Below are 26,661 nucleotides of genomic sequence, written 5' to 3' on the forward strand. Positions count from 1 at the left end.
CAAAAGGTGGTCACCATCCTATCCCTGTGGCCACCCTCACTAGGGCACAGTTCTCCAGCTAAAAAATATTGATTAACTTTTATTTAGTTGGGTTAAGAAAGATTGTCAAAATAGAGTAACTATCAAAATAACAGAGAGCATGTAACTTCCAAATTTGAGGGAAGGATGAGCAAAGGGAAGGCAAACAAAACCATCTCACTCAACCCAGTTGAAGGCACTAAAGGAAGGAGAAAAAGAAACAGAAAAAAAGACACCAGAAAGAAACAAATAAAAAAAAAGAATGAAAAGAAAAAATAAAAGGATGGTAGAAATGAATTGACGTATTTCAGTAATTGGTCAATTTAATTTAACAGACTAGAAAAAGAAATACTGCAATGTGCTAATTAAAAGAAACATACTTAACAACGGAAAGGCATGAGGGTTTTTTGTTGTTGTTGCTTTTTTTTTTTTTTTTTTGGTGCCAAGTAGTCTCTGACTGGACCAAAGCTTTCACAAAAACAGCTATAAGATCTGGAAGGAAATGAGTAGGAAACTTGAATGCATTGATAGTGAGCACAAGCAAACACATATAGGTAGATTCTGCAGGGGAGTAGCTACTTGGAAAAAATGCTGTGAATGTGTCCGTTTCCTATATATCCTATTTTTACACATTGAGGTCAGGTTTAAGCTGCATGGCATGAGACAACTAAAACTGATAGAAAACCATACAGTCCTCCTTGAAGAACCAGGGGACAGAATTGGGACAACCACAACCACTGGAAAGTGAGGGAGTAATCTTAGGAGGAGAGAGGCAATGGGAGAGAGCTTGTGACTTTATGGCCGCCCCTCAAGTTGGGTTTGTCTGGTGTCTCCTCATGATTAGATTCAGCTTACACACCTTTGGCAGGAGTGCTACAGAAGAGGTAATGTGTCCTTCTAAATGTGCCATCTCCTATGAAGAGGCACCTTGTGTTGTCTTGCGCCATTACTGGTAAGTGAAATTTTGGCCACTTGGTTAAGATGAAGTTGGCCAGGTTTCTCTGTTGCAAAATGACCAATATTCCTTTTGAATTGATAAGCAATCTGTGAGGAGATTCTTTAAGACAACGCATAGCTCTTATTCGTCATCAGACAGTCGCATAAAGGCTTTAACATCTGTTGATGATTTTTACCTGAATCACTCATTACTATGATGATTGAAAAATATTAAGTTTATTTTTATTATCCTTGAACTAATTATGTTTTTTATATATTGGCAGCAAGCTGTTAGAAAATGAAATAAAACATCAATTCCATTTACAATGAAATACTTAGGAAAGGATTTAACAAAGGATGTAAAGGACACATACGTGGTTGTACACTTAAAAATGGTTAAGATATTACTCAGCCATTAGAAACGACAAATACCCACCGCTTGCTTCGACATGGATGGAACTGGAAGGTATTATGCTGAGTGAAATAAGTCAATCGGAGAAGGACAAACATTATATAGTCTCATTCATTTAGGGAATATACAAAATAGTGAAAGGGAATAAAGGGGAAAGGAGAAAAAATGAGTGGGAAATATCAGAAAGGGAGACAGAACATGAAAGACTCCTAACTCTGGGAAACGAACTAAGGGTGGTGGAAGGGGAGGTGGGTGGGGTGTGGGGATGACTGGGTGACGGGCACTGAGGTGGGCACTTGATGGGATGAGCACTGGGTGTTATTCTATATGTTGGCAAATTGAACACCAATAAAAAATAAATTTATAATAAAAAATGGTTAAGATGGTAAATTTGTTATGTGCATTTTACTACAATTAAATATAATATAAAAATAGAAAAAACAAATGTGTAAGCACTCACTAATAATTGTTACCTACATAATTATTATATATGTGTGTGTGTGTGTGTATATATATATATATATATATATATATATATATATATTCTATATATATTAAAGGAAGTAATCCCTGGTTCTCGAGGAGTTTGCGAAAGGAGATGATTCTACTCTGTCAGTGCCAAGTGCCACAGACAGATCCAAGGAAGGCTTGGGGTCTCCTCTGGAGGAATCCCAATGTAGTTCCCCTTGCCCTGTCTAACTCTGCTATGGGTATTCACTGCTCCAAGTCTTCTGTGGAAAGAGATTTTTTTAAAAAAATAGGAAAGACTGCATGGATTGACCAGGTAGATGTTTGGAAGAAATGCATCCAAGTGTGGCCTGCTCAATCCAGCCTGGCCAAGAGTGCCATCTCTGTGAGGTCGTAGCCATGCACACAGAACCTGTACTCTGCCCAAGCAGAAGGACCATGGCCCAGGGAGCAGGAATGATGGAGCCAGACCGGTACTCTTCCCAAGCTATTGACTTTTTCCTTCCACATTTGGCTTATTTCCAATTTTCAGCTGCAGAATTTGATTCAAGTCCAAGCTGTTCTGTGGACAGAGGTTCAGAAATGGCCAAACCACATTATCTGTGGGAGGTGGGTTCTCAGAGTCTGGAGGCCTCTTAAGTACAAATGCATGAAGCACCTGGACCTGCTCTGGAGGGCCTTAATTGGATCTGAGGTAAGGAAGTTGCCTGTGTCTCCAGTCCTGCCCTTGGTGACTCAGTCAGGAGAAACTGCCTGTGGGTGTGACATACACCGCAGTCTCACCCTGCCATTGCCTACACACTCCCCGGTCCCAGCCTGTAGAACTGGCCCTTCCCTAGACCCTCCGCCCTGGAAGATGCCATGGGACTAAGCAAGGAACAAAGCAACACGTTTCTGGCTCAGCACCCAGCTGCAGTGCTCTGACCCACAGACTTGCCTGTAATTCCACGTGGATTCCAGCGTTACTCAGAAGTGCTACGAGTTGGGTAGCACCTTCTCCTCTGTCGCTCCACACAGTGACTATAGGATGTGGCTGTAGTTGGGGCGGGTGCCCAGGGCTCTGGCAGGAGTCCCTTTCTGTTCACATTTCCCTGCATCACCACCATATCTCCTGTGCCAGGCAGGGCCTTCATGGTTGTTCAAAGCCACCAAAAGTCACTCTAGGGAGGGAAGAATTCCCTCTGTCCTGATGTGTGCCACACTCTGTTGTGGTGGAGCCCTGTGTCTCTGGACTAACTCCATTGGTTTCTGCTGTCTTTCTTGAAGTCTCTGCTCTTCTCAAGAAGCCCCTTGGTCCTTCCTGCCAAAGACTCCTGGCAGGGAGCCTCCTTGGCCTCCAGCTCTGCCCTCCATTCTTGATTGCTTGAGTCTATAAGTGTTATGTGGCTTATTTGTTCACAGCGGGGGATGGGGATGAGTTAGTATGAAATCGAACTGCCGGAGTCCTAATATCAGGTCTTACTAGCTTGTGACCTTGAGTTAGTTACTTAACTTCTTTATACTTGGCTTTGTCTTGTTAGTTAAATGGGAATAAAAATTACACTCACTTCACAGGTCTGATGGCACAATGCCTGTACTGCTTTTGAGGTAATGCTTGAATGCACAGACAATGTTAACCTTTCTTGTAAGGGATTTGAGAATCTACAGCATATGCTGTGGTCATTCAGCCAGGCTGAGTTGGGGCCTTCTCCCTCTCTGGGTCAGGTAAGATGTGTTAGCACAAGCACAAGGAAGTGTTTGGTCTTAAACTGGCCTCAGGTTTAGATCAGGGTAAACATGGCCTCTGCCATGTTCACAGGGTCCTCTTCACATACCTGGGGAGGAGGGCCAGAGAGGTGAGAAACAGAGGGTGTGGGAAGCAGGTTGTCTGTGGGTTTGTGCTAAGTGCTTACACTGCTCTTCACAGCCTCTGTCTCACCCATCCTCATGACAGTCCAGTGAGGTGGTGGTTCCTCCTTTCTTTACAGAGAAATGCAAATGAGGTGAGATGAATCATCAAATCAGAGAGATGAGGCAAATTCCCTCAGGCCATGTGGCCAATGATGATGATGATGATACAGCTGACATTTAAGCACTTACTTGTGCCAGGTATGGCTCTAAACACCTCATATACATTAACTCCTTTAATCTTAACAACCACTCCTGAGTAAGTATTATTTTTAATTCCCATTTTGCAGATGAGAACTCCAAAATGCAGAAAGTTTAAACAACTTGACTAAGGACATAAGCTAATAAGTGACAGATTTAGAACTTGAATCAGGATCGTTGTGACCAGAGTTCAGCAAGCTTTTTCTATAAAGGACTGTATATTAAATATCCCAGGTTTTGCAAACTTTGCAGTTTCTGTCACAGATACTCAACTTTGCCATTGTAGTGCAGAAGGATCTACAGACTGCGTAAACAAATGAGCATGGTTACAATAAAGCATTGTTTAGAAAACAAACAGTGGGACCATGTTAGCCCAAAGACACTGGCCAGAGAGTGTGCACTATGGTCATAACTGCTATATTAAGAGAATGTGGACCCAGAAGCATCAAAGCTCTCTGAGAAATAAGAATCATAGCTGCAAACAAAATGTGAGACAATTCTCTGGCCTTTCCAATGTGCTACAGCATACAACTCATTCAGTGTTAGTACGATTTTATTTATTAAAGATATACTGTTTACCAGGCATCACCTTAAGTGCTTGGAATACACTAATGAACAAAATAGACAGGAAACCCCTCCCTTGTATGAGCTTATCTTCCAGCAATATAGGGTGGGGGAGCAGATAAATAACACACCTAACACATAGCTGAATTATATATACAGTGTGTTAACAGATGTGGGGAGCTGTGGAGAGAAATAGAGCATGGTAAAAGAAATGTGGCAGTAGGAGAAGAAAGCATAGGATGGTGAGTATAGGTCTCATGGAGAAGGTAATATTTTAGCAAAGACTTTACAGAGGTGAGGAGTGAGCCATGCTCATATCTTGGAGAAGAGGTTCCTAGGCAGAGAGAAGAGTCAGTGCAAACGCCCTAAGGCAGGACTGTGCCTGGCTTGTTCAAGAATGAGCGAGAGGTCCATTTGACTTGAGTGTACTGCATGGTGTGGTAAAAGAATGGGGTCAAGAATTAATGTCAGCCTAGTTTTGAGGGGCCTGCAAGCGTGGCAGAGACTTGCCTTTTAGTTTCAGAGACTCAGGGAGCACAAGAGTGACATGAACTGAGGCAGATTATAAATGGATCCCTCTGGGTGCTGTGTTGTGTCTTAGGGTCCATAGCTTTAGACTCAGGTTTCCTCAATTTGGTTCTGATTATTGGTTCCATATTATGCAACATAATTAAGCTTTCTATGCTTGGTGTCCACATCCATCAAACAGAGATAATAAGAACATTTACCATATAGAGCAGTTATGAGCATAAAATGAGAAAATTCTCATGAAATAGAAAAAAAACCCATTAAACATAGTTCTAGGGACATAGTGGACACCAAAAGAATACTGGTTATTTTAATTATATTCAATTTATCTGCCTAATAAAAAATTACTATTTTACTATAATAAACTGCTTGTGAATGTGTGCTTAATATTGATACAGGTGTGTGCTCTTCTACCGTTTCCTCCCTCATCTCTACAGCAAGAGCAGGAGCCACCCTCACCTCTAGGGCACTGCCACTCTCACAAAAGTGGTGAGAATCACCTTGGGGGACATTACTCCTCTGCAGACTGGCACAGCTTTTGGAACAACCTCCATGGTCATATAAAGTCCATGAAGAATTGAGATATTTCCTAAGAAGGAAGGATACAAGCTGAAGCCTGAGGAGAATGAAAAGAGAACAGGAGAAGAAACTGCCCATGGTGATGACAAAGTGTGTTAGTTACCTGTTGCTGTGTAACAAATTATTCCAAAACTTAGCAACAGCTTACAACAGCAAGCATTATTTCACACAGCTTCATAGAATAAGGAATCAGAAAGGTGACATTTACTGGGTGGTCTGGCTCAGGACTTCTCATGAAGTTATAGTCAAGATGTCACAGGCTTCCTCATCAGAAGGCTGGAGTGGAGCTGTAAGGCCTGTTTCTAAGACTGTTCACACATAGCTGTTGTCAGGAGGCCTCAGGTCCCCACCAGACAGGCCTCTTCATAGGCTGCTTGAGTGTCCTTCTGACATGGCAGTTGGCTTCCCCCAGCGGAGAGAGAGCCAGGAGAGATCAGGATGTGGCACCCTGCCACTTCCACCAGGTAGTATATTCTTTAGAAACACGCCACGAAGCCCAGCCCACACTCAAAGGAAAACTAAGCTCCACCTCTTAAATGGTAGAGTATCAAAGAATTTGTGGACAGATTTTAAAACCATCACACAGGATGTATGACTTGGGGCAAAATAACATATCTTAAGTAGTGTCAGTTCAATTTTCAAAAAAGTCCAAAACACAACTCTCACACAAACACAGAGTGAGCATGTGCCAAGGATTTATCATTATTAATAAGTGAAGGAACTAGCAGGATGATAAAACTGATTCAAAAGACATGATCAGTCAGGAAATAAATGGTGGAATGGGTTGGCTGACTTAGATTTAAAACAACAACAACAACAACACCCTGCTTAATGAATTGCAAGGCAATAAAACTGCACCCTCTAGGGCCATCTTTATTACTAGGCAGAAATGATTTGCAATTTATCAATTTCCTCTTAGTTCACACCTAACTTCACAGAGTCTATCTAATCCATAGTCATCAATAAGCCAAAGACATCTGTTTCCTAGAGAATTGAGTAATCGCTGGTGGGGCCTGTTTGACCATGCTCTAGTGTGATATTGGAAACACATGTGGTCACCATTTTGTCTTATTTTCAAGTTTGAAGAACTTAACTTTCTTCATGGCATTCATTTTACTTTTGTCACTTGCATCATCTTAGCTCATTCATTCACCTCTCCATCCATTCATCCTGTACCCATCACCATGAAGCACATTGCAAGGGAGACGAAGCTGGCAGACATAGCCCCCTGTACCCTCAGCAAGCCGCCCCATCTGGAGAGGGGAAGCCATGCACTGGTATCATTCTATCTTAGTCAGAATGAGGACAGAGCTTCTGAAGCCCCACAGATGTGTCCTGTAGGTACATGGGTGCAAATCACTGAGGTCAGGTGATCAGAGAGGGCAGCCTTTTCAAGTGAAACAATATGTATTTCTCTAGAATCACTTTACAAATGAAAGTCGGTCTGCTTAAAACCACTTTTGGGGGGCCTGGGCAGTGTAGCCGGTTGAGCGTGTGACTCTTGGTTTTGGCTCAAGTTGTTATCTCATGAGTGTTTGTTAGAGCTCCTGGTCAGTTGGGCTCTGGGCTCAGCCAGGGGTCTGCTTGAAGATTCCCTCCCTCTGCCCCTCCTCACCCAGCACTCATGTGTTCTCTCTCTTTCATTTTTTTTAAAAGATTCTATTTATTTATTCATGAGACACACACACACACACACAGAGGCAGAGACACAGGCAGAGGGAGAAGCAGGCTCCACACAGGGAGCCCGATGTGGGACTTGATCCCGGGTCTCCAGGATCATGTCCTGGGCTAAAGGCAGGTGCCAAACCGCTGAGCCACCCAGGCTGCCCATCTCTCTTTCAATCCCTCTCAAATAAATATGTAAAATCTTAAACAAACAAACAAACAAACCACTCTGTCTATAGGCCAACACCTTCTGGTATTTCTTTTTCATTTTGTTCCTTTTTGTAGTTATTTTCAGTGTCATTTCCATTTGGCCAATTTAATGATTTTGCATAATGTAGCCTCTATATTTTAAAGTTCTCTGAAAGGTGTTTATCACATTAGAAAACCTCAATATTTTATTTATTTTTGAATGCTTTAAGGCCTTTTTACCTATAAGCTGGAACACAATTTCTTTAAAATTTGTACCTTAACAATAAATGGCTATCAGTCATTAAATTGTTGGTCGTTAAATTGTTATTATGCACTGCCCTCTACCTTTAATTCAGCTCCATCACGGAGAGTGTATGGAGGTATTGAAACCACATGAATTTTTTCCCAGTCACATATTTTTTTTGCCAGTTAGGTATTGGAGAAGGATTGAGTACAGGTGGCATGGACTAGATTTTATTTTCTAAGGAAATAATCAGACACATGAGTGAAGAGGTTGATACAAAGATGTTTGTCATCACATGATTTTCAATAGCAAATAATAATAGACTATAGATAATTGATCATTATAAATAAATGATGCGTCTATACAGTGAAGTGTGTGCAGCTATTCAATGTTATGCCATAATTCATATTCGGTATGGAAAGATATTCTTCTATTTTGCTACATGAAAAAAAGCACGTTGAATAGAGTGTAGGCTCTATGACACAGTTGTGGGAGACAGGATTGACAGTCACATGTATATGTACACAGAGGAAAAATGTCATTGGTTTTCTGATGGTACACTCAAAGAAGACAAGTTTTCTTTCTTTCTTTTTTTTTTTTTTTTAGAAGACAAGTTTTCATGGATTTTTTTTCCAATCTGGACTTTCAGGTTTTTTCTACAATGAAAATGTAGACTAAAACATTGCCTGAGCAGGAAAGCCCCACCTCTGGCATTTTCCATAGGCCTGGCAAAGGAAGGAAGGACAGAAGGAAGAGAAGAAGGGAGGAGAAAGGGGGAATTTGTTCTGAAATCTGCTTTCCTTGAGGGGCTATTTGCATTGAAGCCTTTGAGTCTGGAAGTGTCTAAGGTCTGGGAGCTGAGTGCTCTTGAAGAGCTGGAAAGCCCCTTGGAAATTCATCAGAATTGCTGAAAGAATGCTATCTGCAGAACCTTCCTTCCCTGGGAGAGGTAATGAACAGTAGGTGTTTCCAGAGGCTTAGGGTGGTGTGAAATACCTGGGAAACCCTGCTCCTCCTCAGCTTCTGGCAGTTTCAGGGGCTCCTCCCTAGTGCATTATTAAAAGGGCTGAGGCATCCCAGAGGAACGGGCAGATACACAGGCTCTGCCAGGAGAAAGGAGCATTCTGAGGTGTCCTTTGGGGAGCTGGGTTTCATTCTCCCCAGCAGGATTGAGGCTCTCCGCACCTCTAGAACCCTCTGTTCTGTGGGGGATGTTCACATACTGTGGGCGGGGTCAGAAGGCTGTTTGCTACCCAGGCCCCTGCCAGCTCAGTCTATATCTCCACCTAAGATTTTGTGTTATTTCAGAATAAGAGAGTCTACACACTTTGAAGCTAAAGATGGTCCTGAGTGGGGCGCTGTGCTTCCGGTGAGTATCTGAACCTCTGATTGGGTGTGTCCTCTGGGGGAAGTAAGTTATGGGTAGACCCGTTGTCCATCCTTTCTGGGTAGAGAAGGGCTGTGGCTGCCCAGAGTTGGGGCTCTCATGGGTGGGTGGGCAGCTCGGAAGTTGTGAACAGCCCTTCATTGTCCTAAGAGAAGTTTTTCCAGCCTCTGTCAAGCTGAGGCTGGCCACCTCATGGGGGTTCCCTGATGAGAAGAGGGAGCAAGTGCATCAGTCTGTGTGCAGCCGCAGCCCTGAGTATCCATAATGAGAAGGGAAGTCAGGAGACCCAGTCGGAGCTGTTACCACCCACTGGGATGAATTGATGTCAGTCCAGCCACTCTGCTCCATTACCTCCCTGCTGCCCTTCAGGGCGAAACAACAACAAAATGATTTAGTCAATCAATCTCTCTGTCCACTGGCGTGTACTGAGCCAGTCAGTCTGCTGCGTTCTGGATTTTGCACTAGTGACTGAAAATGGTCTTTGCTTACTCTGAACTCAGAGTCTACCATAGCTTTTCCCAACGTGTGTTCTGTAGATCCCCAATCCTATGAGTGGCTTTACAGTGCTGCTCCTTGATCAAGTCATGTGGGAAATACCACTGTGTCTTCTTATAAGAGAACCACAGTGCAATGCAATATATTAGTAACTTTGAATGAGATTTGTTTGTGTTTAGCCATCACTGAACCAGTTTTCACATAGCATACTTATTTCCATATAATTTCTGAAGAAACCCACTTTAGGATATATTTTTCACCTCACAGGATGTCAAAAAATCAACTGTGATCAGAGATGAGAAATAAGTTTGAAAAGTAAAATGAAATAATTTTAATTTTTTGTACTTTTTAAAGATTTATTTATTTATTTGAGAGAGAGTGTGCATAGTGGGGAGGGGCAGAGGGAGAGGGAGAGAGGAACTTAAGCAGACTTTGCACGGAGCTCGAGCCTGACACAAGGCTCAATCTCATGACCCTGATATCACAACCTGAGCTGGAAACCAAAAGTCTGATGCTCAACTGACTGAGTCATCCAGACGCCCCAAGAATTTTAAATGTAAAGATATTCCTCACTTAATAAATGGAAGTAAATGTGACTTCATGTCTTTAAAAATGATTGAAGAATCATATTTTCATCTGGAAGAGGCTTGGGGATTATCTAACCCATTGTCTTAATTTAGCAATGGGGAGACTCAGGCCCAGAGAGAGCAAGCAGCTTATCTGTTGTGACTCAGCAGCAATGGTGGCACAGCCAGACAAGAACCCAGCACTCTGACTCACAGTCCACACATGGAGAATATTGGTTGGTGTAGAAAAGATGGAATAAGGTGAAGGAGCAAAATCAAGAGTCAGATGGGAGGCTGTGTTATTATCTCATTGGTAGGGTATGAGCCCAGCAGGCTGGCAGAGAAGGTTGGGCAGTTACTTCTGGCACAGTGGGAGGAGACAGAGACAATGCCTGATACTGGGGGACTCTGTAGAGCCCAGCCAGCCTGAACAAACACCCATCCCTCCCCTAACTAAGTGTCTTGATGTTTCAGAATGAAGGATGCAGCACTGAAGGTACTTTATCTGCATGATAACCAGCTTCTAGCTGGAGGGCTGCATGCAGGGAAGGTCATCAAAGGTTGGTGGTAAAAAATGACCCTATGTCCCTAGGTGTCTATACACTGAGAGGAGGGGGCCTGAAGAGGGCTTAGAATAGCTATGCAAACTGGCACAGGCCTACAGATCCCAGACCTGACACAGTAGAGGGGACATCATAAAAGCAGGACAATTAAAATACTATACCTTGTACCAAAGTGAGGACACATGCCCCAGTGCCACCTGAAGCCTCTATGCAAACGTGTGAATATTTTCCAGGATGAATGCTTTGTTCTTCCCTCATAGGTGGACTTAGGCCAAACCTTCCTTTTCCTGGGACCCAGTACTGAGGAGAGATCTGAAACAGGCCTCTAGGCCTTTATTCCCATGTGAGAGTGACTTTCCACCCCTTTACACAGGGTCCCCTCTGCTCTGTGGGGATTCTTGGTTACTCAGAGTGATGCAACCCAGATAGCAGGTGGTACCATCTGGCCTCATGCTTACTTCTTCTGCCCCATACACTATGACAGGTTTTGTTTCTAAAATAGCACATACCTGCCCACTTGGGACACCTTTACTGGGCTGTGGAGCCAGGCAGATACTCCTGCCAGGCTGTGTGTGCTTGTGTGTATGTGTGTATGCATGCATGTATGTATGTGTGAATGTGTATGTGTTTGTATGTGTGGTGGGGGATGGTACAGAGAAGAAGGAGACCCTCTTGTTCTCAGGAATATCACAGAAGGTATAAATATGCCTGAATAAATCTGATGATAGTCTTACCAAATCAAGTTTCCAAAACAAGGCCAGAAGGGCAAGAGGCATTAAAGGAAATGGTCAGATCTTCCCTAGAGCTTAGAAAAGACTTGAAGGTTTGAACCTGGATAAGAGGATGGGCCTAGGGATGGGAATATGGTACAATGTCCTTACATGCCTCAATGTCATTGGGCCAGTTGGCAAGAGACCACCCTTCCCTAGATGACAGCGGCTAACAGGCTTCCCTTTTCCCAGTCTAGGGACAGGATGTCTCATGCAGGTCTTGCTCTCCAAAGTCCACGATGTAGGGGAAGATTCCCCTGAATATGGCTCCCTTTCTCTAGGTGAGGAGATCAGTGTTGTCCCCAACCGGTCTCTGGATGCCAAGCTGTCTCCAGTCATCCTGGGCGTCCAGGGAGGAAGCCAGTGCCTGTCGTGTGGGACAGGGCAGGAACCAACTCTGAAACTAGAGGTGAGTCCTGTGGGGGCTTCCTTGCTATCTGACCTCATAAGCCAGCAGATCCTGAAGCCACTGGGCCATGCATCCTAGGGCCTGAGCTCCTCTCCCTCACAGGGTTCTGTGATTGCAGCCCTGCCTTTCCATGCCCCCAGCCCAGTTCTCCTGCCTCCTCCACTCCTTCCCCTCACCTGCCCCTCTGCTCACAGCCAGTAAACATCATGGAACTCTACCTTGGTGCCAAGGAATCCAAGAGCTTCACCTTCTACCGGCGGGACACGGGGCTCACCTCCAGCTTTGAGTCAGCTGCCTACCCAGGCTGGTTCCTCTGCACCGTGCCTGAAGCAGACCAGCCTCTCAGACTTACCCAGCTCTCAGAGGATGCCAGCTGGGACAACCCCATCACAGACTTCTACTTCCAGCAGTGTGACTAGGGCAATGCATCCCTCAGAACCTACCTGAGCAGAGGCAGCTCAGGCGGGGCAGAGGTGGAGGAGGACACTGATGGCAGCCACCCACCATCTGCTCTCAGGGCCTCACCTCTGGCTGGCACTCGGCCACTCTCCCTTTTGATTCCCAGTTTAGGTAAATCCTTCTGAGATTTGGGGCTTTGTCCACATTTTCTTTCCCTGTTGAGTGGTGCTACTTCTGTGGAATCTTGCAAAAACCACTCAAGATGAATTGGAAATCACATAAAAAGGTTCCTAAGGGGTCAGGGTTGAGGGAATTGTGGAAATCCTTCATGCTTCATGGTAACTTACCCAGTAGTCTGGAGCCCCACAGACCAGTCCATCCCAAGTTGAGCCTATTAGGGCCACCAGCTGCTCACATGAAGTCCTGTCATCCACCAGTATGCAGAATAGGGAGGTCATAGAGTTAGAGACCCAAGGTCCAGCCCCATCCCTCTTCCTTACAACTCAACTGCCATCATATTCTATCTTTTCCATATCAACCCTCGTGCTCTAGCCATGGCAGCAGAGGGTGGTGATGTCCGAGGAATGACTCCAGCTCAGAAGGCTGAAGAATGTCCAGGCATTACCTTTTGAAGCCTGAGGTACCATTAAAATCCAAGATACTGGTATCTATTCCCATGAAAAGTTGCTCGTGGCATTCTAAGTGAGAAGAGCAAATTACAAAGTAGCATATCTTGTAATTTCATTTTAATTTAAAAAATATCTATATGTGTCTGCATAGAAGTCTGAAAGAGTTTACTTCAATTTTAGCAATATCAATTTAGCAATTATAGGTGATTTTTCTTTTTGTTCTTTTATTTATTTGCATTTTCTAATTCTTCCATGATGAAGATGGACTCCTTGTGTAATAAATAAGTTAATCTTGGGGAAAACAGAGCAGACAATATTTGTGACCATCCTCGGCACTCCCTGAGTGAAATTCAAATTGAATTGAACTCTGCTGGTCAGCAGCAGCAAGAATCAGAACATAGATCTCCTCAAACCTGCAAAGAAAGAGAATATGATGAGTTAGCATGGTTGAAATCTCCTGAAGAAGGAATTTATAGAGAATTTATAGAAAGAATTTATAAAGAAGGAATTTATAGAGAATTTATAGAAAGAACAATTCTGGACCTAGAGTGGTCACAGCTCCCTAAGATTGCAAGGTGTGGGTTTCAGCCTCCAAAGGATCCTGTGCTGGTTGAAATTTATTTCCTTCTGGATACCTTAGACTGTGACCTTATTTGGAATTAGGTTCTTTGCAGATACAATTAGTTAAGAGGTCATGCTGTATTCGGGTAGGCTCTAAATCCAACATGACTGCATGTGCAAGAAAAGGAGAAGACACGTAGGCACACAGAGACCAGGAAGGCCATGTGAAGATGGAGGCAGAGATTGTACTTTCACTGCAATAAGGCAAGAAATGCCATGATTGAGGCAACTGCCAGAAGCTAGGAAGAGGCAAGGAAGAATTTTTTCCCAAAGCCTTCAGAGGGAGGATGGCCTTCTAGTCTCCTGAACTGTGAGAGAACAAATTTCTATTATTTTGAATCACCAGCTGTGTGGTAATTGGTTGTGGTGGCCCTATGACATTAACACAGCCGTTGCTGATCCCATCTCACATCGTGTGTGTGTCTTTTCCCACATTGTACCCACATTTTCTCTGTGACCAACAGAATGTGGCAGAGGTAATATTATGCCACTTTTGAGATTAGATTACAAAAGACTCTGCAGCCTCTATCTTGTTTTCTCTCTTTGTTTACTTGCTCTGGGGAAGCCAGCTGCCATCTCCTAAGCAGCCCTAAAAAGAGACCCATGTGTTGAAAAATGAAGCTCCTACCAACTGCCACATAAGTGCATTTGGAAGCAGCTTCCCCAGCCCCAGTCAGGCATTCAGATGACACAACTCTGGCCGACAACTTGATTGCCACCTCAAGAGAAACTCTGAAGCAGAACCACCCTGCTAAGCGGGTCTAGATCCCCAACTCTCAGAAACTGAGAAAATAAATGTTTTTGCTTTCAGTTGCTAAGGTTTTTTTTTTAAGATTTATTCATCTTTTGAGAGAGAGAGAGAGAGAGTGAGAGCACAGGCACACATAAGTGGGGAGGGCAGAGGGAGATAGAGAATCTCAGGCAGACTCCCAGTGAGCATGGAGTCTGACACAAGGCTTGATCTCATAACCCTGAAATCATGACCTGAGCTGAAACCAAGAGTTGGACACTTAACTGACTGAGCCACTCAGACTCCTCAATTAAATTTTGGGGTCACTTGTTATACAGCAATGAGATAACTAATACAGAGGGAAAGAGAAAGAAATACATTTATTTTATTATGGTTACAATTTTCTCCAATAGTTTCATTTCCCTTCTCAAAATTAACATCTGACCTTTTATTTCCCCAAACATTCTGTTTAAAAGTTGATCATACTAAATTTGTTGAATATTCTCTGTTCCTGCAAGATTTAGTTCCTCCTTGATTACCTTTGCAGTTCCAGTCTGACATGCCAAGGACTGTCACTCCAGCACCCCTACCTTCTAAACTCTAGGGGATCAGAACAGAAGCCAGAGGAGAGGTCTAAATCTGAGCCCCAGGCATTCTTCCTGCACCTCACCAGTCAGACAAGCTTGGCAGGTTCATATTCTGCTGAGGCACTAGCAAGGAGGTGGCCAGACCAGAAGGGTCTGTCTCCGTGGAGCTACTGAGACCCAGATGCCGCCAAAGCCTTCAGGTAGCAGACAGCATAAGTTGTATCACAGACCTCTCAGAAGTATCAAGAACATGAGCTCCGGGCATCAAGCTTGTTTCTACAGATCCAGTTCACACTCTTTCTTTGCCCACAGGCCCATTCATAGTCTCATATCATCATCTCCTCCAAGAAGGCTTTGCTGAATTGAGATCTCTGGTTATCTACTCTGTGCTACATTGCTATGCCAACTTCTATGGCCCCTGAAATGACCTCAAGGTCAAGGCTGTATCAATTTGTTTCTAAGCACCTCAAATAATATTTGACAAATAACTGGAAATCAGTGAGTACAGAAGGTGGAAACTATTCTTCCACCCTGGAATATTCTTTCTCTCTCCTCCACCCATCTAAATGGGCCCACCTTTCAAGGAGCAGCTGAAATTTCACCTCAACCTGGAAGCTTTCTCCAGCCTAAAGTGATTGATTCATCATTTGTAAGATGGTAGAGTTCAAAACGGTTTCAGCAGAGATAACCTGATATGAATCCATAGAAAAGGAAGGAGTATTAAATGCTGCCTTTAGGAATGTATAGGCTAGGGGACCCTGGCATCCTGACTCTTTTTTGAAAGAGACATAGTGGTTTTAGATTTCTTCAATTTCAGTATAAGCCCCCAGATTGGCCTGTATTTATAGAGGTGAAATGCATTGGTGCCAGTTATAGGCATTGAGGACTACAAGTGTGTTCTGAGTAATAGAGAGTGTCCTAAGACCAAATCCTAAGGGCAGAGGCTAAGATGCTGAAGCTCTTTATCCTGGAGAAGCAAAGCACAGAGAGCTCCATTCAAACACTCAAAGCTCTGCCTCATAGAAAAATAAACTTGTTCTGTGTAATTCCAGGAGGCACAAGCAGGACTAATGAGTAGAAATTATGTGTGACCCAAAAATTTTAACCGCAAGGACCACATACACTGTTAGGGTTCCTTTAAGAGGTTGCGGAAGTGTTGAAGAAGAGCCTGATTAACTATGTCTCAGGGGTGCCGTCGCACAGGTTTCTCCATTTGGAGGAAGCCTATATGCCATGACTCAGGCCCTTTCAATTCTGGGAATTTTTTTTTTTTTAATTCAAGGAGATTCTCTGCCTCTATCGTTTCCAATGTGCTCTTGTCCCACAGATTAGAGTCTGGCCTTCTTAATTATCTTTTTAAGTGTTTATGACTTAGCTCCCCAGCTGAACCGTAAAGCTATCTAACAACAGGGACTATGCACTGCATGTCTTTGTCACACAGCAGTGAAATGCTCAGTAAATGCTCATTGATTACCTGGCATAATACCCCATGTGTTGGCCCTTTCCAGAGAGATAAGAGATTGGGAGAGGGGTGAAGAATGACTGTTGGCCTTAAGAAACAGAAATTGGGTCCCCTCCCTCCCATCTTTTCTTATCTGTCACCCTTTAAGCATCTGCATGAGGACCTCTCCTACTTTCTTACCAGGCCCTTTGTGGAACTGTGCAAATGACTTTAGAGTGAAAATTACCATAAGGCAGATGGTCCCCAGAGAACACTATGCTAAGCTTCTCTGACCCTTGTGAATAGATAGATGGGTGGATGGGTGGATTGGTGGATGGGTGGATCGTTGGTTGATTGGACAGACAGATAGGTGGATGGATGGACTGAGTTAAGTAATGTTGATTAGAGGCTTGAGTATTCTCTTTACTTCTGCCCTGCTCACACTGTCATGTGTCCAAGCACTTCAGGGCATGTGATGGCTGCTCAGTCCCAGCATGTATCTAAGGTCAATGTCCTCTGTAGGTGGGTTTCCTTAGATGTTCTGTGTCATCAACCTAGTATCAGCTAATATAGGACCTGTTGAAAAGCTTCCCTCCCCTCTTTCCAAACTGGGCCATACATGTAATGCCATCAGTCCCCTCTCTTATCTCACTGGCTGCAGCCTGGCTTAAAACACCAAAGGTTGCTCTGTCTTTGGGCCCCTCAGATGCATCCCCTCTTGCCTCCTCTACCTCTCTAAGTCTAGGACAGAGCCCCATGGGGGCACCAAAGGGAAGGTAATATGAAGACATCTGACCCCAAGACTGTCTACCTGGCTATTGAAAACACCAATAACAATGTCAATGACAGTAGCTATGAGCAGGGGCCCAGCGACTGGCTTCTGCTAGGGGTTAATGGATGAGTCTCTCCCCCTTCAACAAACACTCATTAATGCCCCACCTTCTTATTATCCACTCTGTACTAAAGGCATTGTGAAATTTCTAGTCTCTTCTTTCCCATCCTAGAGCCAATTATAAAGATTGCTGCAGGCTTGACCCACCCTGACCAGACAGTATAAACTCAGGGCAGATGCCCTGGAGAAATCAGTTGGACATTCCAGGCTTCCAGGATTACAGGTCAGTGGTTGATAGGCAGTATTCTATCTCTCCTTCTCGTTTTCCTTCTCATTTCTGTCAATATTTCTGATACATCCCCTCCCTCAATGCCTCTTGGCAAGCTCTCTAGATAACAAGGTACCCCCTGCACAGAATTTCATGGGATGCTAAATAAGTCTGGGAGCACATAGAAAGAATTTGAGAGAAGGCATTGGTTAAGCCAAGTCAAGATTTAAAAATACTTAGATAAGAAGATTTTAAAAAGTAATTTCAGATAGCTAGGCCAGTGGAATTCAAGTGTGTGGTGAGGCTTGGGGTATGCCCCGGTGCTTGCTGTAGTGGTCAAGGACAGTACAGTGTTCGCAGGGTTCTGGTGTCACCATCATGCTCTGTTTCAGCAAAAGCAAGCCCCCTTTATCTGTTTTACTTTCATTAGGTTTCCTTGTAAATTTTCATTGTGAAACTTAGTTTTGAAAAATACTGACCTTGCCTAGCCTCTCATTGTAATAACTAGTGGGAGGCCCAGGGACTACAGGGGATTTTCTAAGGTGGCAAGACAAATTGGTAGCAGATTTAGGTCTAGAACCCAACCGCGGTTGAAATCTCCCATGTGTGTTTCTATGTCCTGGTTGTAAGTATATGTGTGTGTCATGGTGGTGGGAAGAAGATACATGCTACCCTTCATGGATCAAGATATTCTTAACTTTTATAAGGGAAAATATGTCTGTATATAGAACAATACACAATACAGTGAAATTTAATAGGAGTTCAGAGTAGGGTTACAAGAGTAAAGATTCATTAAACTCTGAGTCATGGAATCATAGATAGGTTGATTTGGAAAGAATCTTAATAACCACAGACTCTAATTCTATGATTTTATAGATGCTGAAACTGAGAACTGGAGGTTAAGTGACATAACTTCATATGTCTGAGCTGTTACTCTGACCTGATAATTAATTTGGTAGAGCCAGAGACTCAATCTATGGATAAATGATAACATATCCAGTGGCTCTAATGCCAAAAGACCTGAATGGATGGAAAGGATGGGGCATGGCTTTTGAGCCATGGAAATCAAAGACAACTCTGAGCATGCCCACTGGAAAGATAAGAAGAAGGCACGTGCCTAGAGGGGTGGTTTAGTGTCCACAGAAAAGTAAATACACTCATAAAAGTGAATCAGGGCCAAATGATGATGAAATGGGCAGCCACTGTAGATTCTAGAGTGGGGTGGGGATGTTGTGAAAGCAATACCTAGAATATAGGTCCAGGTACCTCACATAGGTTGGACTAGATTAAAGGTAGAAAAATCAGGAATCCAGGCACAGGTCCAGTGGCTATTAGGAAGACAAAGTTACATTTTAGGGGCACCTAGGTGGCACAGTTGGTTAAGCATCTGACTCTTTATTTCAGCTCAGGTCATGATTTCTGGGTGGTAGGATTGAGCCCTACATCGGGCTCCATGCTCAGCATGGAGTGTGCTTGAGATTCTCTCTCTCTCCCTCTGCTTCTCCTACTCATGCTCTCTCTCTCTCTCTCTCAAATAACTAAATCTTTAAAAAGGAGACAAAATTACATTTTTTATAAAAGATCTTATTTATTCATGAGAGACAGAGAGAGAGAGAGAGAGAGGCAGAGACACAGGCAGAGGGAGAAGCAGGCTCACCATGGTAAGCCTGATGTGGGACATGATCCCAGGACCCTGGGATCATGACCTGAGCTGAAGGCAGATGCTCACCCACTGAGCCACCTAGGTGCCCTGACAAAATTACATTTTAAAGAATAACTTATCAGTACTTGTTGGTAAATCAGACTTAGAATAAGGAAAAGGGGGGAGATGAATGGGCTGAGAGGAGGAAAAGATTGATTTGATTTCATATCTGTTTGGTTGAGTGTGATGGCAGGATGTCCAAAGGTAGGTGTCCTATAGACTGTTGGAGATAAAATAGCATGTTCAGTTGGGGCTTGGGAAGCATTAGACCAAGATGATCACTGCAGCTCTGGAAATGAGTGAATGGCAAATCCATGCAGTACAAGAGAAAGTGCTTAGGACTTAGACTTGTGACTTCCACCTTAGGAACACCGCCAAATGGAAGGGAGAATCTACATGAACCTGAGAAGGGGAAAATGGAGGTGTGAATGAATCAATCAATGTCAAGAGCTCTGAAGAGGCAGAAGCCAAATATTAGAGGAATCAAAAGAGTCTTTAGATTTGGCTCCACAGAAGTTAACATATGGGTTTGGAGAGAACATAGTCCACATAGAAAATGTATAGGAGAAAGAGGAGAGGGTGTGATGGAGAAAGCCTAGCACTACTTGGATAATTGTTTTTGACTCAGGACAGGTGGATTGATGAAGTCTGAGACAGGCAGAAGTGGTGTCCAGAGAGGACTATAGACCAAAGTCCAGGGAAAGGTCACTTGGTGATGATAGGGAAGGGAAAGCTTAAGGTATGGAGTGTGTGGTGCATTGAGAGGGATCATGGCAGACACTCAGCACCAGAACCCCAGGCTCTCTGATGGACGAGAGGCCGGCTTCTCACTCCTATTCACCTCATCACAGTCTAGCCAGAACCCAGGTAGGGGGTGGCTGATATGGGAGTCTTTGAGAAAAATACTGGGATTTAGGGTTAGGCCGGGACAAAAGGCTTCTGGGGCCCCCAGGGATCCAGCTGGACTGGACCAGCACTGAATTTCTGCCCGCCTCCCCATGTGCTGACAGTGACCAAGAGTGGGAGTCCTCATCCTCACACACAGAGCCCTCCACTTGATCTGTCCCAGCCAGACTTTGGCAAAGCTACTAGGCTTCCCATATTTTTGCAGCTACAACCAAAGGAGCCCCAGTGGTTCAGTTGAGAGATGGCACAGCATTAAGAGTGCTTGCACTGAGGCCACGCTGCTGGCAGCCTGTCCATCTTACTAGTCCTTTGCCACTCAAAGTGTGGCCAGGGACCAGCGGTATTCATATCACTTGGTTTCATGTTTGAAATGCACAGTCTCAGGTTCCAGCCTAGACCTAGGGAACCAAAATCGGCAGGTGATTTATATGTTCTACTGAGAGTGAGAAAAATCGAGATGGTGTACCAGTTCCCAAGCCTGGCTAGTCATGGAGTCACTTCAAACACTGGAGAATCAGAAACTTTAGCCCAGAAAATAGTACTTATCCAGAGGCCCCCAGGTGATTGGTGGGCAGGCGTGTTTGGGAGCCAATGACTTTAACTGATTTCAATTTTTTTTATTGGAGTTTGATTTGCCAACATATACCATAACACCCAGTGCTCATCCTGTCAAGTGCCCCCCTCAGTGTCCATCACCGTTTCACCCCATCCCCCTGCCCACCTCCCCTTCCACTACCCCTTGTTCATTTCCCAGAGTTAGGTGTCTCTCATGTTCTGTCCCCCTCACTGATTTTTCCCACTCATTTTCTCTCCTTTCCCCTTTATTCTCTTTCTTATTTTTTATACTCCCCAAAACGAATGAGACCATATAATGTTTGTCCTTCTCCAATTGACTTACTTCACTCAGCATAATACCCTCCAGTTCTAACTATGTCGAAGCAAATGGTGGGTTTTTGCCATTTCTAATGGCTGAGTAATATTCCATTGTATACATAGACCACAGCTTCTTTATCCATTCATCTTTCGATGGACACCGAGGCTCCTTCCACAGTTTGGCTATTGCTGCTATAAACATTGGGGTGCAGGAGTCTCAGTTTTTCACTGCATCTGTATCTTTGGAGTAAATCCCCAGCAGTACAATTGCTGGGTCCTAGGGTAGCTCTATTTTTAACTCTTTGAGGATTTCAATTTTTGAAAAAAATGAAAACCTGCTTTATACTGCAAAGGAAATTCATGTTCATATAGTAAAGATGTTAAGACATGTTTAAAAGGAAATCACTCATAATTCTGCCTGCTGAAGACAGGTGGTGTAACAATATGGACAGTCTTTATCCCTGGGTGTATCTCTCAGTGTGTGTGCCTTTAAATGGGATCATAAGGCACACATTCTTTATAACCTGAATTTTCCACTTCCCATATTTTGATGTTGTAAAATGTTCTTCCACAATATCATCTTTAATGTACATGTTTCTTATTTACTTAATTTGCCATCATTTTTTAAACTAATGATGTGCTATTGGACATTTAGCTTATTTCCAAATTCTTACTACTGTCTGAATAAAGTGAACATCTTTATAATTAAACATTTGGACAATCCATTACTTTTCCTTATAATAAGGGGAACAGGTGATATTAAAGTATGTGTAGAATGTTTTAAGATTTTATTTTATTTTTTTAAATTAACTAATTAATTAATTAATTAATTTATGATAGTCACAGAGAGAGAGAGAGGCGCAGAGACACAGGCAGAGGGAGGAGCAGGCTCCATGCACCGCGCCACCCAGGGATCCCTGTTTTAAGATTTTAATCATGTCACCGACATCCATCAGAATTTGCACTCCTAGAGGCACCCTGTTATTCTTTGCTCTCACCAAAACTTAAATGCCCACCTCCAAGTTCAGGGATGGAAAATGACTTGTCCACAGTGACTAAGTGGCAGATCCAGTACTAACACTGGGCACTGGAGCTCAGTGCTACTGGCGTGGCCAGAAGCCCTGCTGTCATCATCAACCTGTTCCTCCTCACCCACTTTTCAAAATGTCCCTCCATGTCAAACTCTCTCCCTCTGAGCCCTGCTCCTTTCTGTCCCCATTCTTTCCCCTGTTCCTTCTTAGTTTCTACTATCCCCTCTTTTTTTTCTATTTCCTCTTCTTACTCAGTGAGAATCAGACCTACTGTGTATACCTCAGCCCCAGCCGCCCTTGCATTTACTTTTCTGGGCTACTTTTAATGGCTACCACTCTTTTGCCCTGATTGACTCTGGGTTTTCTTCCTTGCTAGGTTCTGGAATGGCCTTTCTGAAGGTGGTCATTTTGGGGAAAAGCTCTAGGGCAGGACAATCCAACCAGAAGGAGAGGAGAGCCGTGTGAAGCTTTGTGGTCCGGGATTAATAATAGGATACAATTTAGATCACTCATCCTCAAATTTGAGTGGTCCAGGATTAATAATAGGATACAATTTAGATCACTCATCCTCAAACACACAAGTCTCTATATTTCAGGCCTGTCCTGTTTTACATCTGGAGCAGAATGGGGGTGGGGTGGGGTGGGTGGTCTCTTTCACAGTCTTGGCAGAATGTTCCAATCTCTAGGAATGAGGCTAACCCTGAAGGGAGATCCTACACCCTCCAGCAGCAGGCTGGTGATGCCTCCCGGTAGCGCTGCTATTCCCTCAGCTCAGGTCGGGGAGGACAGTAGTGTGGTGACTCTAGGACCAGGCTGGGCAGTGGGACATGATTTGAGCTCAGCTCATCCCCAAACTGTGAGGCTGGAGCACATGCCACCTCAGTTTCATCCCCAGGAAGTACTCCTGTCTAAAATCTTTGAGGAACCCATTCTTTGGTTTCCCCAAGCTAGCACCATGCACATGTCATGGGCTCACACCCCTGCCAGATGGCCCCAGAGGAGGGTGAGGCAGAGCTGCCTGGAGCTTGCTGGGCTGGAGAGACCATGGTGGATTCCAGCAGGCCAATTATACATAAGCAGCCTAGTGAGATCTTTCCAGTTTGTGATTTAATGATTTGGGGACCCCTAGGGAGCCTGCCCCCAGCTCTACATACCCTCCTTCTCTGACAGCCCTTCTCTCCTTCTCTCTCAGCAAGGACCAGTCACCCACAATCACAGGAATGTGCTCCCTCCCCATGACACGATACTACATGTAAGTCTTCCTGGAGTCCTTCCTTTATGAACCAGGGGTTTAGGGATGACATGGGAAGAGGGAAAGAAGGCTAAGGATAGGGATGCAGCTCCTTCTCACCCAAAAAATCTCAAGTGACCCATAATTAAGCTTATTCATCATGATCATAACAATAGCTCTGTTTCCTGAGCATCCTCAAGATGCCAGCCCTTCTACTGCCTTGCCTCCATCCCGAGTAACCTACAAGGGAGACATGACTGAGTCCATTCAAACCAAAGCTCAAAGAGGTTACATAAATTACCTCATGTCACACAGAGCCAGGATTCACCCTCTGTGCTGCTCCGTCCTCCTCTCTCCAGGAACTCAGAGACAATTTTGAATCTCAGTGACAGCATCTTTATATGTCAGCCTCCGTGGCCTTTATTCCCTGTCTGCACTCCCAGCTGTCACTTTTACCTCATTTGACATTCGAGACACTACTTAGAGTGTATATTTTATTGCCTGTGATTTTTTTCATTGTAAACTGCCTCCAGCCCTTTGAGAAACAAGATGAGACATAACACAAATAAAACAGGACTGACTTCTGGGCTGCATTTCCTCAGTTCCACCATGGGCCTGCCCTGTGCTAGACATGAGGGGGCCAGCTGGGGCCTCCAGGAAGTTTCAACGTGCCTAGGATGGCAAGACACATGTGTGTGAAGCACCCAAATGACAAAACAGGTGTCAGCACTTTGGCATATCTAACTTGGGTTCTGGTCTCCAAATAGAATGTTGCTGGCAGATGAATTACCCACAAGTCCTCATTGCCCAGGTTGGAGAGGGAATGCCAATTGGCAAGTCCAAGGTCTTTTCAGAAATTTATTTTTATTGTACAAGTGAACCTACTTTAAACACATACAGTCATTAGCTAAGGATATTATAATTAGCTGTTATTGAGAGAGAAAAATCTCCTGGAGGCGATGGCATTGGCCCAGAGGTTCTGCCCTTGGAGGTAGGGTGGGCTCCCAAGATCCTGAGAGTGACTGACAGACATTTTGAAGACACCCAAGTGACCGAGCTAATAACCTGCGGGACTTTGATGTTGTGTACATTCAACCACAGTTCCCTCCCTGCTCCCCTGCATGTATTTACCCTCCCATGCCGATCATTGGAACCACTGCCAACCCCAAATGACTGTAATCACACCCTCCAGCTCTTCACTGACCTCCTAAATTTGGCACCCATAGCACGGGCTCACCCTAGAACACACCTTGCATGGAACAGGGTGACCATGTTGCCAAACCTTCTGTCACATAAGATTTTTTTTTTCTGATTTGTGGATTTTACTCTACAAGAAAGTCTTTAAAATATTTGAAGAGCAAACCACATTTATTTTTTTAAAAGATTTTATTTATTTGAGAGAGGAAGCACACATTCGAAGGGAAGGAGTAGAGAGAGAGGGAGAGAGGATTTCAAGCAGACTCTGTGCTAAGCACAGAGCCTGACATGGGGCTTGAGCTTATGACCCTGAGATCAAGACCAGAGATAAAATCTAGAATTGGGTGCTTAACTGACTGAGTCACCCAGGTGCCCCACAAACCACACTTTATTATACACTCAATTAATTCCTTCCTTGAAGGGAATAAACATTTATGCAAAATTGGTTCAGGCCCAGAAAATCTGGGAAAAGAGTCACTCTATTCTAGAGAGACATCTGAGCCTCATTAGGAAATTTCTCAGGAAGGGCATGAAAAGGGGGCTAGCATAATCAGGAAAACTGTCTACCCATTAGTGAGAAGACACTGGCTTCCCTCGCTAGCCCAGAGCCCTGACAGAGGCTAAGGCTGGTAAAGGGAGCCTCTGAGAATCATGAGTTCCAGAAGACCTTCCCTTGCCTTAAGGCTGACCTGGTTTCACCTACTCTTGGGTGGAGTCATACACCTACTTCCTCCTGTAGGAGAGAAGAACACCTAAATGCTCAGTGTAATCCTTCAGAGCGTGGGGGTGACTTTGGGGCTTGGTGCTGCCTAAATGGAGCAGGCTGTCAGCTCTACCATCTTGTTCCAGAATTAAGGATGCAGATCAGAAGGCTCTATACTTCAGAGGTGACCAGCTCCTGGTGGGAGATCCCAATGTGGACAACTGCTGTGCAGGTGAGCATCTGGGGCCTCCACCCCCTTGGACACATTCATGCTCCACCTGCCACTGGCTTTCCTCTTCCCTCCTGCCCTGGTGACAGTAAGAAGAGGCAGGGAGCAGCTGAGGACCTCTCCTTTTAGGAGTGTCATGACCGCTGCAGGGGTCCCAGCCTGCCTGGCAGCTTGCATGCAGGGGTCAAGCCAGGTGTGCCCTGGCCCAGTTTTTTCCTGCCCAGGCTTAGCTCACTGAGAACTTACAATCTGGGTCCTTTTATCTCCTGGCTCTCTTCTTTCTTTCCTCCCAGAGAAGATCTGCATACTTCCCAACAGAGGCCTGGACCGTACCAAAGTCCCCATCTTCCTGGGGATCCAGGGAGGCAGTCGCTGCCTAGCATGTGTGGAGACAGGAGAGGGGCCTACCCTGCAGCTGGAGGTGAGAAACCACACCTTCTTCTGGGGGACCCTGAAGGCATGGCCTGGCTTCCAGGATGCTCTGACATCTCTGCACCCATCTGTGGGACTCCCGGCCAGGTCCACACATTCCTCCCCTTCCCTCTACACCTAGTGCCAAGACCCCTGCCCTCCAGAACCTACAGAAGGCCCTTCCCTGGGTATGGACCCTCCCTGTAAAGTCCCTCATTGGCCAACCCCCAGAGGCCTCTAGGGCTGACACTTCAACCAGTGGCCTCATCCTGCAGCAGCCATCTTGCCCCCACAGGATGTGAACATCGAGGACCTGTACAAGGGTGGTGAACAGGCTACACGCTTCACCTTCTTCCAGAGAAGCTCAGGCTCAGCCTTCAAGCTTGAGGCTGCTGCCTGGCCTGGCTGGTTTCTCTGTGGCCCAGCTGAGCCCCAGCAGCCAGTACAACTTGTCAAGGAGAGTGAGCCATTGGCCCGCACTGAATTCTACTTTGAGCAGAGTCGGTAGGGATGCAGGAGGCTGAGCTCCAGGCCAATGCCCCCGCACCAAGCTCATCCTGCTCAGGATCTGTGGTAGGAAAATTATGCCCCTCCTAAAGATGTCCACATCCTAATCCCCAGAATCTGTGAATGTTACCTTACAAGGCAAAACGGACTTTGCAAATGTGATGAAGGTAAGGATCTTGAGATGGGGAGAGCATCTGGATTATCACAGTGGTCCCAGTATAACCACAAGGGTCCTTCTAAGAGTGAGGAAGGAGGGTGAGAACCAGAGAATGGAAAATACTGTGCTGCTAATTTCAAACGTAGGGGATGAGGGCTACCAGCCAGTGAATGCAGGTGGCTTCCAGAAGCCGGAAAAGGCACAGGAATGGATTATGCCCTAGAGATTCTAGGAGAAACAACTGAATTTTAGTCCACTGAAACCCATTTCTGACATCTGACCTCCAGAACTTTAAAATAATAAATTTGTGTTGTTTTAAGCCACTG

General features: G+C 44.6%; 2 protein-coding genes across 2 annotated transcripts; both read left to right on the forward strand.

The window, feature by feature from the left end:
* Positions 1–8,755: 8,755 nt before the first annotated feature.
* Positions 8,756–13,136, forward strand: IL36RN (interleukin 36 receptor antagonist). The gene is made up of 5 exons (XM_025453911.3): positions 8,756–8,820; positions 9,000–9,060; positions 10,614–10,699; positions 11,754–11,881; positions 12,076–13,136. Exons 2-5 carry the CDS (start codon positions 9,032–9,034, stop codon positions 12,298–12,300), a joined length of 468 nt encoding a protein of 155 aa, XP_025309696.1. The 5' UTR covers positions 8,756–8,820; positions 9,000–9,031; the 3' UTR covers positions 12,301–13,136.
* On the forward strand, positions 11,754–26,654 carry IL1F10 (interleukin 1 family member 10). Its single transcript, XM_035700848.2, has 6 exons — positions 11,754–11,881; positions 17,293–17,403; positions 23,093–23,152; positions 25,178–25,263; positions 25,554–25,681; positions 25,967–26,654. The coding sequence occupies exons 2-6, from the start codon at positions 17,357–17,359 to the stop codon at positions 26,177–26,179; spliced, it is 534 nt and encodes a 177-aa protein (XP_035556741.1). The 5' UTR covers positions 11,754–11,881; positions 17,293–17,356; the 3' UTR covers positions 26,180–26,654.
* The last annotated feature ends 7 nt before the right edge of the window (positions 26,655–26,661 follow it).

Source organism: Canis lupus, chromosome 17 (genome assembly GCF_003254725.2).
Source record: "Canis lupus dingo isolate Sandy chromosome 17, ASM325472v2, whole genome shotgun sequence".
In the NCBI taxonomy this organism is placed as follows: Eukaryota; Metazoa; Chordata; class Mammalia; order Carnivora; family Canidae; genus Canis; species Canis lupus.

What these genes read in the sequence shown, in the direction of transcription:
- IL1F10 (XM_035700848.2), top strand. Translation starts at nt 17,357, where the DNA reads ATGCCCTGGAGAAATCAGTTGGACATTCCAGGCTTCCAGGATTACAG. An exon ending in TGTGGACAACTGCTGTGCAG is followed by an intron (nt 25,264 to 25,553) that starts GTGAGCATCTGG and finishes CTTTCCTCCCAG; the next exon opens with AGAAGATCTGCATACTTCCC. An exon ending in GGCCTACCCTGCAGCTGGAG is followed by an intron (nt 25,682 to 25,966) that starts GTGAGAAACCAC and finishes TTGCCCCCACAG; the next exon opens with GATGTGAACATCGAGGACCT.
- IL36RN (XM_025453911.3), top strand. Translation starts at nt 9,032, where the DNA reads ATGGTCCTGAGTGGGGCGCTGTGCTTCCG. An exon ending in AGTGGGGCGCTGTGCTTCCG is followed by an intron (nt 9,061 to 10,613) that starts GTGAGTATCTGA and finishes TTGATGTTTCAG; the next exon opens with AATGAAGGATGCAGCACTGA. An exon ending in AACCAACTCTGAAACTAGAG is followed by an intron (nt 11,882 to 12,075) that starts GTGAGTCCTGTG and finishes CTCTGCTCACAG; the next exon opens with CCAGTAAACATCATGGAACT.